Genomic DNA, 14,312 nt, shown 5'->3' on the forward strand with positions numbered 1-14,312 from the left:
GCCAGCCTCGTTCTCCCCAGAACTGAGCAGGGCTTAACCCCTGGCAGTATGAGCAGACCTTGGTTGGTATGTCTTCTGAATGACGCTAGGGGGCAGTGAGCAATAATAACAAAGCCTCCTGCCTGAGGTGGAGTTCAGGCTCAACAGCACACCAGTGTAATACCAGTGTAATCAGCCTCCCACTGGCTCGCTGGCGTCTTGGGGAATAACAAATCCTGCCTCCTTGCACTGTTAGGGGTAACTGAGAGAGTAATTCCAATGAAGTCCTTAACATTATGACTATAATACAGCAAATACTTACAAAGATGACCTACTGTACTGCATCCAGATTTCACTTGAAAGTATTTAAACCCCTTAACAAATCCAAAGAAAAAAGTCTATGCTGCATAGGTGGACACTTCTGATACTGTCAATGAGATTACAAAATCTTTCTACAAACTTGGCTTCAGATTTATTTATTCTCTGTTTTGTTTCTTTGAGGCAGGGTCTCACTATATACTCCAAGCTAGCTTTGAACTCATGATCCTCCTTAGTTTCTCTAGTGCTGGGATTATACTACCAACTTCTGGCTCAGACTTTTTAACCCTGAAGCAAATTTGGTTCTCCTCATTTTCCTTTTTTTATTAGCTTGCATTAGTTATAGAGGGGGAAGGTCTTGTTTTCCTTTAGTCATACGTTAGCAAGTTATCTTAAAAAACAACAACAAAAAACCACCTCACGTTCCGAGCTCCCAGCAGGAGAAAAGTTCAAGCTAAAGAGCATTATAAAGTTAATGCACATGTCACTGCAGCATGATAATTGAGTATAACCTTTTTGTAAAGTAAACTACCTTTTATTTCCTAATTGTGATTACATTAGTGATGTACAAAGGGGTTACAGTTGCATATGTCAGGTAAGGAGCACATTTCTTTTTGGACAATGCCACCCCTTCCCTCGCTCTCTCCCAGTTTTCCCCTCCTGTCGCCACCCACAAGTTGTATATTTCATCTTCCACACAGTGTCTAGTGAGTACCACTGCTGCCTTTGCTCATCCTTTGTCCCTCCACTTCTGTGCCCCCCTTACTCTCCCCAAAACAAATAAATGAGCAAACAAGACTAAAGAAAACAACAACAACAACAAAGAAAAAAGTCTTTTGTTTCCACTTCCTGGACTTCCTTTTGATAAGTATTATTTCATATGATCAGAGGCACACGGGCACTGCGCTTTACCTACCTTTTTAACTGAGACTGGAGATAGGATGTTAAGCGGGTAGCTTCCTCCAGCTGCATAAGCAGACAATTTCTTTTTTCCTGAAGGAGAATCCTGTACATACAAAAATAGTTCTTTGGTGAGTTCAAAAGGCAAGGAGTATATTTTCATAGCAAGAAATTCAACTGTAGATTCCCCCCAAATGGTTTAGGTTGGAATGACTATCAATTCTACAAGTGTATAGAGCGTAAGTGCCAAGATAAGATTGCTTTGTCTTACTTGAAAAATCCAATCCTGGCACTTGAAGCAGTGCCTAGTTCAAGTAGATGCTTGAACAGTGGATGAATAGGAGGATGAATGGGTGCGTGGGTGGGTAAGTGAAAGAGTGGATGAGTGGACAATATGGCCATATGAACTAGGTGGGTTCGGTGAGTGGATGGATGGGAAGGTGAGTGGTTAGAAGAGACAGAATAATAGGAAACTAGACTAGAATCTGGATTCAAGTGCATAGCATGTATTAATCTGATGGGATTCCTTAAAATAAATCCACTCCCTCATCCTATGCCCCATTCTAGGCAAAAACAATGTAACGCTCTGCTGATTTTATCATAAAATAGGCTCTACCACTGTGGCTTGAGTGGGCCACAATATTTTCCAGTCAAATATTTTCATAACCAGGGCTACTACATAACTGATTTTAAATGTGAATAGCATATATTAAAATTCATGTTTTTTCCCATCAGGAGATTGCCAGTACTCACTCAGCTATCTTATGTAGTCTCCTCTTTCCCAACTACATTTCCTCAAGCAGCCAGATTACCTTCATATGTTTACCACAAATGGCATACTGTGTGACAACAGGTCAAATGCTCAAACAGCTGCTTTCTAGAAAGTCAAACTTAAAAGTTTATAAAAATGTTAAATAATACCACTCCTCACTATTTTGTTTCAAAAAAGTAATCAGGCATAAAAGTGGTGTGTGTGTGTGTGTGTGTGTGTGTGTGTGTGTGTGTGTGTGTCTGTGTCTGTGTGTGTGTCTGTGTGTGGTGTATACATATGACTCAAGTGGCAGAACACTAGCTAAGCAAACACAAGACCCCAAGTTCAAATCCCACTACTGGAGCTTCCTGGCTAGAAATCAAAGTCAGTGATAAAAGCAGTAAGTAGGGAGAATTCTCCAAGGCAACAACTGCCACCCATCTCGGTTCCTGCCAATACCCCCAAGCCTGTCTAGAGTGTGTGGCCCACAAACACAGGCAAAAGCACCAAGCATCTATGCCAGGAAGGGTGCAGAGGGGAAGAGGTGTCACCTGTCTCTCCTCTCTCTTTCTCTCTTCTCCATCATCTTTTACTTCTGACCAGGCACCAGGAGCCTCAGAACCTTGGGGAGCAGCTACCACCTCACATGGTGCAGAAGGCATGTGCTCCTATTTCCCTTCTACTTGCCAAGGAGATGTGCCAGGAAGTAGCTGCTCTCAGGAAAAGTGAAGCACCCTAAGCTCAAATTTTAAAATCCAAAATCCTGGTGAATCCCAACATTTCTGATCACTCGCATGGCACTTAGAAGTTTTGAATCTGGGCCAAATGCAGTGGCTAAGGCTTGTAATCCTAACGACTCAGGAGGCAGAGGTCAGGGGATCAAAGTTCAAGGCCAGCCCAGGCAAAAAGAAGTTCGTGAGATTACCCAATGTCTGGTCATGGTGGTACTCACCTGGTATTCCAGCTACCCGATGGCTGGGTAAAGAGGCATGTGCCTGTCATCCCCAGCAACACAAGGAAGCACAAGTAGGAGAAGAGAAGCCCATGCTGGCCTGGGCATAAAAAATAACTAATTGAAAAAGAGGTAGAGGCATGGCTCAAGTGGTAGAGCACCTGCCTTCGAGGAAACAATCACTCTCAAGTATACAAAAAAAGGCTCTGGACTTGGAGCATTTCAGAGTTTAAAATTTCAGATGAGGAATGTTCAACTGATATGGTCCATGTAAATTTTTTAAAATCTAAAAGAAAATCCCAAACTGAAAAGACTTTTGGGCTCAGGCCTTTCAGATAAGGAATACTCAACCTTCAGTCATCATGGGCATCCTCAGGCCATAGACGTAGCATCTAGCTAGTTCTTCCCGTTGGCTCTTCACTGGAAGCCAACGTCCCACTTGCCCTTGAACCTCTGGAGAGCAGCCCACCTTTCCGTGGCACCCTGTGCAGATGTGGCTCGTGCACGCTGAATCTCCTCCTCCAGGCGCCTCCTCTCCTCCTCCAATCGGGCCATGTCTTCTGTCGACCTTCGCTGCTGAATGATAAGCTGCAGCTCTTGAAGCAGAGCCTCCTTCTCTTTGATGAGCTGCAGCCGGTCCCTGTCAGCCTCTGCCATGCCTGGCCATGACTCATTAGCAAGCTGAGCCAGCTGCTGCTGAATACTGGAGACTCTGTGTATGTGAGAGAGAGAAAGAAGGGTAAGGAAGCTACCACCAAACTGAAAAAAAAATTAGTTCTCACACATGCTCTGTACCATCACAGTTTCTATAAACTCACTTTGTTAAATAAATAATGAAGTAATTACACCAACCTTAACAGAATTTGGAAATGATGGGTCATGAAAACAGTGCAAAAGTACTTTATATAACCTCTCCTAGTCTAAGACTGGAGGCAACAATAATTACCTTGTGTTTAAAAAAATGGACAAAAAGGCTAGCAGTCCTCAGCACACCCACACTCTTTGTTGTTTCAGATTCGTAGTTTTTTACATAATGCCAGAGCAGACTGGAAAGAAGCTATTCATTTCTCCATGTCCCACAGTCACCCAGAGCTAAACACAGACACCAGACATCTAACAGATACTTTAGGCTTTCTGCCCCCTCAGCCATGCCGAAGCACCTTGGAAAAATAACGGAAGAGAAACACACCCACCAATGGGGCTTCTGAAAAGAACAGTTGTAAAATGGGTGCTCTACATCTTCTGGTTCTGTGTGTTCCTCCTGCCTCAGAGACCCTGGTCAGATGTGAATGCAATCACCTTGCACGATACTCAACACTAGCCAAGTGCATCAAACAGTGGGCAGATGCATAAACAAATCTAGCAGAGAGTGTGGGTGTTGGCAGAAGACACTCTGGCCAGATGCAACCCAATCAACCTCACCAAAGGCATCAGCACAATCCTCATCTGGGCGTAAAAGTCTCTTGTCACTTCCCAGGCCCCTGAATTTTCAAGTGCTTCCTCGGCAAACAGACTGCATCACTTTGTTGTTGTTGTTGTATCATAAAGTGGTGTCGAGTGTAGATTAAGTGAAACAGGCAGGGCTTATGTTTTGAAAGCTTCCTTTAGAGTGGAAGTAGTATGTTTTAAGCTTCTTAGTAAGGCCCTCATAATGACGAGGGCTCATTCCAGGTAGAAACTAGGCAGAGAAGCAAGCAATGCCAGACGCAGCTTGACCCCAATGCTGTGGGGATGAAATCTGGCAGAGATGCCTAAGTACACAACCCAAAGACTTCTCTGAGTTCATAGAGAGCTATGAGAACACGTAAGGTGCAGGAACATTGTTCTAAGGCAACAAAGTGGGGTCCTTGGGACCAGCAACCCCAGCATCACCTGGGAGCTGTTAAAAAGGTCACTCTCGGGTCACTTTGCTGAATCTAACAGTATAGGTTAGGCTCTGGCAGTCCAGCACTTGACAAACCTTCTGGTGCTTCTGATGCTCACTCAAGCTGGACACATACTGCTCTCAGATAGAGCTGCCTTCTCTGCAGCCCTGCCTGGTCTAAAGGATGCTAACTGGCCTCAGAGATTTTAGGAGTTTGCATTGGGCTCATTTTAGTGAGGATCAAAATCCTCACTAAAACAGAAATGGCAGGTGCATGGCAGGAGAATTCCTGAGATTACACACTGACACTAACCAGGCCTCCTTTCCTGCATGCTGGATCCAGCCCTCAGACTCCATCTAAACACTGCGTCCCACACACATGCTCCGGAATTGACTGAAGTAGGCCATCGATTAAACATGGTGTCTCGCACAGTGCCGTGTCAGGCTCTGCCTGATCCACACACAAGCAAAAGGACTTATTAATCTGGACAGAGGAGGGGACACAAGGAAACCCACAGTCATGAGAAAGAAAGCGTATACAAACTCGAGCTTAAATGTACACATTTCACCCAAGCTCACTTCTCCAAGAATGTAAAGAAAGTAGGTGCATGCCAGTAGCTTTTATCGACAAGTTCTTTTCGAACTCGAAGCAATTTCCTGAATATGTGTTGGGAAATGATGCCAAATCATGTCACTGAAAAACTAATGACAGAGGCAGCTGAACAGGGTCAGGAATCCAACTAGGCTTAAGCGTCCACCTATGCCAAATTAGTGTAATTAAAATTTATGGCAGTCATATAACTGAAGCCCAAGGTAAATACGTTCCAAGCAGATCCATAAATAACTAGGTGCCAAGTAAGACACTATACCCAATGAAGTGTCTGCAGAATTTTACTGCAAACCAAGTCAAGTCAAAGGTAAAAATCACAAACAAAAGACTTGAAGAACAAGGAGAAAACCTACTATCCTCATACTTTTTAAATTTCAATTTATTGGATCCATTGGAAAGCCTATGGGAGTTCATCTAAATCTAGCCAGATCTTGTTGTCAATATACATATATGCATTTTCTTCTTCCTCCTCCTCCTTTTCTTCTTCTTTTCTTCTTCTTCTTCTCTTGTCAATATACATATATGCATTATTCTTTCTCCTTCTCCTTCTCCTCCTCCTCCTCCTCCTTCTTCTTTTGCAAGTCCTGGGGCTTGAACTCTGGACCTGCGCTCTGTCCCTGAGCTTTTTGTTCAAGGCAAGCACTCTACCACTTCAGCCACAGTGCCACTCCCGGCTTCTGGTTTTTTAAGTAGCTTATTGGAGATAATAGTCTCACAGAGTTTCCTGACCAGGCTGGCTTGGAACCTCAATCCTCAGATCTCAGCCTCCTGAGTAATTAGGATTACAGCCATGAGCCACCAGCGCCTGGCTACATGTATTCTTAAAAGCACTCCTTTTAGGTTTTTTGAGGTTTCTTTTGGTTTTAGTTTTTTTTGATAGTTCTGGACATGGAACCCAGGCAGGGCCTTATGCATGCCAGGCAACAACTCTACCACAGAGCAACAACCCCAGTCTCTGGAGGTTTTAATGGTGAAGTGATCACAATGTCATTTGAACCTGCCAGCTCTGAGATAACTGGTATGGACGAGGATGCCAGTTCCAGATAATTATAACTTTCCCAGGAAAATCTCAAGTAATGTGCACTATTAAGAAAAAAAGAGGGGCTGGGAAGGTGGCTCAGTGGTAGAGCGCTTGCCTTGCATGCTTGAGGCCCTGGGTTCGATTCCTCAGCACCACATAAGCAAAAAGAAAAAAGCCGGAAGTGGCGCTGTGGCTCAAGTGGTAGAGCGCTAGTCTTGAGCTGAAGAGCTGAGGGACAGCGCCCAGGCCCCGAGTTCAGGCCCAATGACCGGACCCCCCCCCAAAAAAAAAAAAGAAAAGAAAAAAAGAATGAGGATAAGAGAGAAGAGAGGCCTTAGAGCAACTTTCAGAAGGTCTGCCTGCCTCAGACATAAAGAAACAGTACTACAGCCAAAATTAAAGCATGCAGTCAACTTTTCAGAGCTTGCAGGAAAAATATGCAAGGATCTATGGGGAGGGGCGACCTCTCCAACAGAAACAAGATCCGGATAAGGCTGATTTCTTGCAACTCATCTGGAAAAGTTGTTTCGGCTGTGCTGAACCCGTACAAGCATTTCCATCCTTAAGCCTAGTGCCCTTTAAAGTAAAATTTCACAGCAATACAAATGATTCCAAGTTCAATTTTAAGCTATCTATGAAGAGGAAGTGGCCTATAGTAGAAAGTATATCCTTCCTTATACTCATTCCCTAGGTGTAGAAATTTGGGGCCCCTTTCAGCCAGGTCAAGAGAGGCACATCATTCTTTGTCTATTCTGGAAGCCAAAAAAGCACTAGGATTTCTTCAACAATGGATTGCTCATACATTCCCCTTGCCTTTCAAACAATATGCTTGTCTGCTGTGCTGTGGAAAAGAGCCATCTGCAGGGAGTATCTTCAATATGGGAGGTTTACATGAGGAAACAGACTTCTTGCCTAAAGCTAAACACAGATGTGCTGAGAGGTTCAATGCACCTTCTTCTATATCCATGCCAAACAGCTGAGCCTCTACTTAGAGCCCCATTCCTATGAGGGCCATCATTCCAGTTCTGGGCATGAAAGGAAAAGCAGTTTCTAGAAAGGATTTTCTTTGAAATATCATTTCAGTGACATTAAATACACAGAAACAAAGCAAGATTGTGATTAAAGTTTGCAGAAAAAAAACTTGTCCAAGTGCATTTTTAACGAAAACTGAAAGCCACTTGAAATTGGTAATAGTTTTTTTCCTTTTTCTTTTTTGTACAAGTCAACTATCTGTTTTATTGGTTCTTATTTTTGATAGATTATACTTTTTATAGTTTATAATCTTTCACAAATGCCTTCAAAAAGCTTAAAAACAGATGTTCTCATGCCCTGATAGTGAAGAAATGAAAAGTAAATCTTGAATTAAGCATTCAGGTTTCATATTTATTATGGGCTTTCAAATTCTATTCCTTGGTCGAGTCTAATGTAAACCAGGAGTCATCTTTCCCTTATGAATTCTACCCAAACAACTTCTCTGTTTAAATCCAAGTACATTAAACCATGAATGAAAACCTGAATTTATGCTGCAGAAACTATTTAGATTCTCACAATGCATATGGACATCTTAAATGACTTGTATCTTTCCTAGAAAAGCGCACTTCTGATATTTAAAACTTTTGAGGCACATCAAAAGCAATCTCCAATTATTTGAATCAATACCTAAACTCTGAATTCTGAAATATCACAAGTTCCTAAACTTCTGCTGCTTTCTGGAAGAGCAAACAGAAGTCTAGGCCACCCATCACCCTGTTTGATGATGATGAGCCATGATGGATCCTAATGCCACTTTCCAAGACGTGAAGACAACTTTGAGATCTGTGCCTTCAGATTTCTATTATGGTCACAGACTTGATATTTCTTACATTTTTTCTCAATTTTACCTTTTCATCTATTTAAATGAAAGTAGAGACTAAAGAAAAAATCTCATCTAAGATTTAAACAGACAATGAAATCACCTCCCCTTGCTGAACTAAATATTGGTAAACCAGTGTGCATTCTGCCGATCTCTACATAGGTAATTCAAGAAATCTGAATTTAGAAAATACAGTGCCAAGAATGGTCTGCTAATAAATAATCAATGTCTTATCTAATCCCCACTTTCCCTCCCTAATAACTTCTACCCTGAAAAATATCCATCTTCAGAGCACAACATCCTCATATAAAAAACCAAGTCTTCCAGCTACTTTATCCTGACTCAAATGGGGAGGATAAAGCTTTAATAGCAAAGATGCTTTTCTTTCTTTCTCACAGCTGTAGTCTACTCCCCCAAAGCAAAATACAAAGTCACTAAAAAGTAAAGGGAAAACTCAGGTGACTTATCAAAGTCAACTGGAATCATACAACTGCTGACTCTTGACAATATGAACAGAAGGACTGATCCTGGCAATGAAAATGAAGACAGAGAAACTGGATGCATCCACAGCTATGCTCCTCTCTGGGTGGAGTGTTTCTATGGTAATAGCTATGATTTGTGCACAGTTCTAGAATAAGTGCTCCTAGGTTAAAAATAAGGAACTATGTGTGTCATCAGGATTGCTTCAAGAAGACTTGCTCTTGTAACTTTACTTCTAAATTTGTTTAACCAGTAATGTAAAAATAATCCTATCATGTCTGCCTTGTGAATTCAAAGACACGTCCCTAAAGGGAATGGCAGAAGCCGTCCTCTCGGTCCATTTCAGAGGATACACAGCTGCAACACAAAACTGGTCACTACGATTACTGGTAGTTTGGTCACAGAATTCTCTCTATCAGCTTCCTTTAAATTTAAACATATCAAAAGCCCTTCTGTCATGAATTCTGCATTTTGTTAATTTTGTACTTCTCAGAAACAATCTCAAATTGAGATAACTAAGGGATAATTTCTTCAAAATATATTTTGATATGACGTTCTCTACCTGTTGGAACTGGTAAAACACAAGCGGTTCTGTAGAGGGTGGATTATGGTAAGTATGTGTCAACCCGACTGAGTTAAGGGATGCTCTGGTAGCTGGTAAAACCTTTGTGTGTATGTCTATGGGAATGTTTCTGGTGTAGATTAGTATTTGAATCAGTAGACACAGAAGTTCCTTGTCCTTAGGTCTTTGGACTCCGAGACTTAGACTAGCATCCCCGCCAAACACTGATGGTTGGTGATCAGATTCAACTTAATTACACTACTCGCTTTTCTGGTTCTTCAGTGTGCAAATAACAGTAGGATCTCTCAGCCTGTCAATCATGTAAGCCAATTCCTATAATGACCACCCCCATACCACCTATTGATCCCATTTTTCTGGAGAACCCTGACTAATATAGTAGATAAGCTGAGCTTTGCAGGGTGTGATGATGTTAGAAACAGGAGCTGAAAGGCTGATGTCCCAAGGAAGAAGTGGCAGCAGGGCAAGACCAAATGCCGGGTCCTGTGACTAAACTGATGAAGTCTACTGGGGCAAGAGAAGAGACCACATGATGTTCTCTAGTTGAGTGTGAATAATGAGGGAGGGACACATTATTCTTTGCTAATACCACCACTGAAATGTTTTGGTGGCTAAGGATGATGCTCTCCTGCACACAGACACCCCTTCGCTGGTGATGCTCACAGCAGGGATGTGTCAGACTCCAATCAAGTCACAGACAGCACCTCAAAGCCGTAAGGTCTTGATGATAGCCTCACCACCTGGATCCTGGAATGTTGATATCCACTGAAGCTTTAATTCTTGCTAGAAAACTGCCTGCCACCACTCTCTTCCCACGTCTATGCTGTTCTAATCAGATGCCTCATCTAGAGGCAATCCCTCACAAAAGGTTCAGAGAAAGCGATGGTAGTAAAATCCCTCATCTGGGGGAGGATGAAACCATGATGTTCACTCGTCTTAACTTTCACTGTATGTACTCAGGCACAGGAGACGTAAGGCTGTCTTGAAAATGGCATGGAGTCCAGCAACTTGTCAGTGCCACAGCTGGATTACAAGATTGGCAGCTTACAGCTCAGGCATGGAACAATTACCAGTCAAGCCGTAACTCCCAGAAGCAACTTGGAATGACTGGAGGCAGTATTTAAAGACTGCAATGGGACAGGAGAGGTCATTGCTGCCACCATCTCAGGGGATCAGAACCAGGAGGGGTTGCAAGCAGTGAGCAACGGGGATCCATTTGCTGATGGGAATGTTTCAAGGATGGATTAAAGCCATTAAAAGCATCACATTCACTGTCGAAAACCAAAAGCCAAGATCTACCATCTAAATGATCCTCCCACATAATACCAGCCTCTGGAAACTCTCTCCTTAGTTCCAGGGAGCGTGCCATCTCTGCCGCACGTCCAGGAAAATTTAAGAAATCGAAGATCTTTGGCATGCTCCAAGTAACTCACTTCCTTCAAGTAGACTCCACCTCTGAAACGTTCATCAGCTGGCAGCCAAGCCTGTAACACGTGGCATTCAGGGGACATTTCAGATCCAAGCCATAATAGAGGCTCCTATGACAATTCGTGGGGGAGGGGGAGTACTCTATTTCAAGCTGAGGAAGTAGCCAGAGCAGGGACACTGTATGCGTTTTCTTTTGCTGCTGTTCAAAGAACTGGCCCCAAACATGGTGGGTTAAAGCAATACCATTATTCAGCTGCAGCTCTATGAATCAGCATGAACCCTCTTTCTGGAGGTTTTAGGACAGATTCCATCTGTTTGCCTCTTCTAGTTTCTCGGGGCTTCCTCCATTCCTTGGCTCATGGCCCTGTATCATTCTGGCCTCTCTTCCATCATTCTGTCTCTTCCTTCATGCTCGCCCTCCTGCTTCCTTCTCTCTCTCTCTCTCCTCTCTCTCTCTCTCTCTCTCTCTCTCTCTCTCTCTCTCTCTCTCTCTCTCTCTCTCTCTCTCTCTCTCTCTCTCTCTCTCTCTTATTGTCAAGGTGATATGCAGAGGGGTTACAGTTATATAAGTAAGGTAATGAGTACCTTTCTTTTGGAAGTGTTACCCCTCCCTCATTTTCTCCTGCTTCCTTCTCTCCTGTAAGGACCCTGGATGACACTAGGCTTCCCTGAATCAATTAGGGTGATTTCTCCACCTCCAGGTCCTTAACGTCATCACATGCACAAAGCCTTATTTGTTATGGAAGGTGAGTAACATGCTCACAAGCTCCCCAATATGCTGACTCTAGGCATCAAGTCAGAAATTTGCCTGGTGGGTTTGAGGCCTGCCAGGATACTAATGGGGTGAGTCTTCAGCAGTAGAAGCATGACTAAGGAATGCCAAGGGGGCCAATGTGACTGGCACAGGGCAGGTGAGGACCTAGGAAAGTGGGCTGGTGCCTGTGAGTTAGCAAAGGCTCACTTGGGCTGCTACTGCCCATGCAAAGTGAAGATTCAGGAACAAGACAGGTAGAATCCCAAGACTAAGTTTTCTTTTTGGGTTTTTGTTTTAAGGCTTGAACTCAAGGGCCTGGGCGATGTACCCAAGCCTCTCGGTGCTCAAGGTGAGCGCTCTACCACTTTAGCCACAGCACCACTTCTGGTTTTCTGGTAGTTTATTGGAGATTAGAGTCTCATGGGCTTACCTGCCCAGGCTGGCTTTGGACCATCATCCTCAGCTCTCAGCCTCCTGAGTAGCTAGGATGACAGGCGGGAGCCACTGGCGCCAGGCTCTCAAGAGTAAGTTTTCTTAGCCTCAATACTACCAACAGCATAGGCCAGCCAAGACCGTGCTGTGAGGGTCAGCCTCTGCACTGGAGAATTCTGAGCACCTGCTGCCCAACTGTGGCAATGACCATGAGCTACAGTTCCACTCCCCATGCTCAGAAGCACTGCACTCACGGGGCAGGCTGTGTGTGCCTGTGCAGCCAACCAGGTCAACCTACCCTACATATTGGATTTTTAGCCATTCCAGATAGCCCAGAAAGGCATTCCTGAAAAGCCCCTACTGTGACACTAAGCTGGAAACTCAGCTGAAACTCTCCTCTATAGCCGCAGTAAGATGCTCAGTGTCCTGGCAATCTGGAAATAATACTTTCATTCAAAAGTAATCAGGAAGTGCAATGCATGTTCCCTGAGTAATTTTCTTAAATACTCAATTTTCCCCAAAGGTATTGTTTGACATTTCAAAGGTGACTTACTATATACCGACATCATTTCTAGAAAACAAAGAGGCCACTTGCTATGTTTGATAAATGTCACAGCAACACACAACAATTATGGTCCTAAGTGTAGCAATGATCTCTTTTCTGTGTTGATGCAGCACAGCAAATTCCAGCAGCACCCACACTTCGAAGTTCCACTTCGAAACAGGCACAAACAGGCAGAAGACGAGTCAGAAGAAACAATCACCCCTCACAAGCAAGAGAAGGAATGCATGCAAAATGAAGAATGTGACCACGAGGGGAACCAGCTCTGGTCAATGAACTTGGCAACATTCCGTAGGGAAACTTAAAGCCCACCACGAGTATACCCTAAAGAACCAGGAAGAATCGGTGTACCACCTCCTAGCAAATATAAGGCCATGTCGGTTTAAGTTGGCCCTGTAGCAGGAGTCAGATGGTCTGCTTTTGCTGCTATTTTTACAGTTTCTACAAAGCCAACAAAGTCGATTTCCAGACTCTATGAGGTCTAAAGTATACTGAACGGGCCCAAGTGCTGAGCTTCCAGAAAGGAGACCCTCATCTCGCCTGATTTCTGCTCCTTTTTCCTAAGATAATAAGATAGCATTTCATTTATGACTAAGGAAACGTTTTAAGAAGTTATAATTCATACTTTTCTAAAGCATATATTTTGAATGGATTTGATTTTCAGACTCTTTCCAGAAGGCATAAGAGATAAAGTGCCTAAAAAGAGGACATGTGATCCAGGGAAGGGTCAGAATACTGAAAATGGGGGCCCTAAACCCCTGAAGAGAAATGTGGCACACTAAAAACATCACACTGGAAAAATTCTGCTGTGAGAAGACTGGGGAGAATTCTCAGGTTGTTCTATGGTGAAGGCTGAGGGATAGCATTGTTGGTGAAGAAAGAGAAACTCAATCCACACACCCAGCTAAATCTCAGTTTGCGGAAGGCAAGAGAGTCACAATGCAGGTCAACATAGGTGATGTCACTTCTCTCCAATAAAATGAAATTGAGTAGGTGCTGCTGTCACTTGCTGACCTAATACTTAGTAAAACAGCTTGTACACTAAGCTCTGTGTGTGTGTGTGTGTGTGTGTGTGTGTGTGTGTGTGTGTGTGTGTGTGTGTGTGCTTTTCTGCACTGACCTATGACATTAGGAGCCACATAGATGAGATGACAGGACAGTTTTATCACACTAGTCTGAGGGACAGATACTTCCTGTGAGGGAAGGAAGGGAGTTCAGAAATAGCTGGTATGACGAAGAAAGTTGCAAAAGTCTCTATTCTTATAGACTCAACTCTTCACAAATCTGCAATACCCAGATTCCATTTAAGCACAGTCCAGAGTTTGCCATGTAGATTAAAAAGGTACATATAAATGAAGATACTTTGGTTTGTATTCCTGTAGACACTGATTTATGCTGGAGGCACACTGAGCTTTTTTCCATGAAAGAAAGAAGTAAGCAGAAGGCAAGATTGGAATAATGTGCTTCTTACCTCTTTCGGGCTTCCTCATATTGCCAGTTAAGTCTGACTCGGTCTACCAGTCTTGTTTTATCATCAAAGACAAACTTCCCAGAAGAAAGAACCAAAAAAAAGGGAGGAGGAGAGGGAAATGACATTAAAAACGTATTTTCAAAATATCAACAATTCATTTAAACTTTCAGAAACAATACAGACTATTCTTTTAATTTGTCTTCCAACTTCAATTTTTCAAAGCCATAGAAGAGAATACTTCAAATAATACTCTGCTGCTCTCTTCTGCTACCTTTGACCGGTGAGGGCTGGGAGCCAAGCTGAGAAGACCTTTGCTTCCCTAAAACTGGTATTGTTTTTGTTTTATAAACAAGGCAAG

At 43.2% G+C, this 14,312-nt stretch overlaps 1 protein-coding gene across 1 annotated transcript in view; it reads right to left on the reverse strand.

The window, feature by feature from the left end:
• The window catches only part of Wwc3 (WWC family member 3), a 111,759-nt gene that overhangs the window by 24,827 nt on the left and 72,620 nt on the right, over positions 1–14,312 (reverse strand). Inside the window, exons 8-10 of the mRNA XM_070040911.1 lie at positions 13,955–14,028; positions 3,370–3,612; positions 1,214–1,303 (exon numbers count right to left, since the gene is read on the reverse strand). Coding sequence (XP_069897012.1) covers positions 1,214–1,303; positions 3,370–3,612; positions 13,955–14,028 — 407 coding nt within the window. The remainder of the gene's footprint in view (positions 1–1,213; positions 1,304–3,369; positions 3,613–13,954; positions 14,029–14,312) is intronic.

This window comes from Dipodomys merriami, unplaced genomic scaffold, assembly GCF_024711535.1.
Source record: "Dipodomys merriami isolate MVZ:Mamm:240054 unplaced genomic scaffold, mDipMer1.0.p SCAF_3, whole genome shotgun sequence".
NCBI classification, from domain to species: domain Eukaryota; kingdom Metazoa; phylum Chordata; class Mammalia; order Rodentia; family Heteromyidae; genus Dipodomys; species Dipodomys merriami.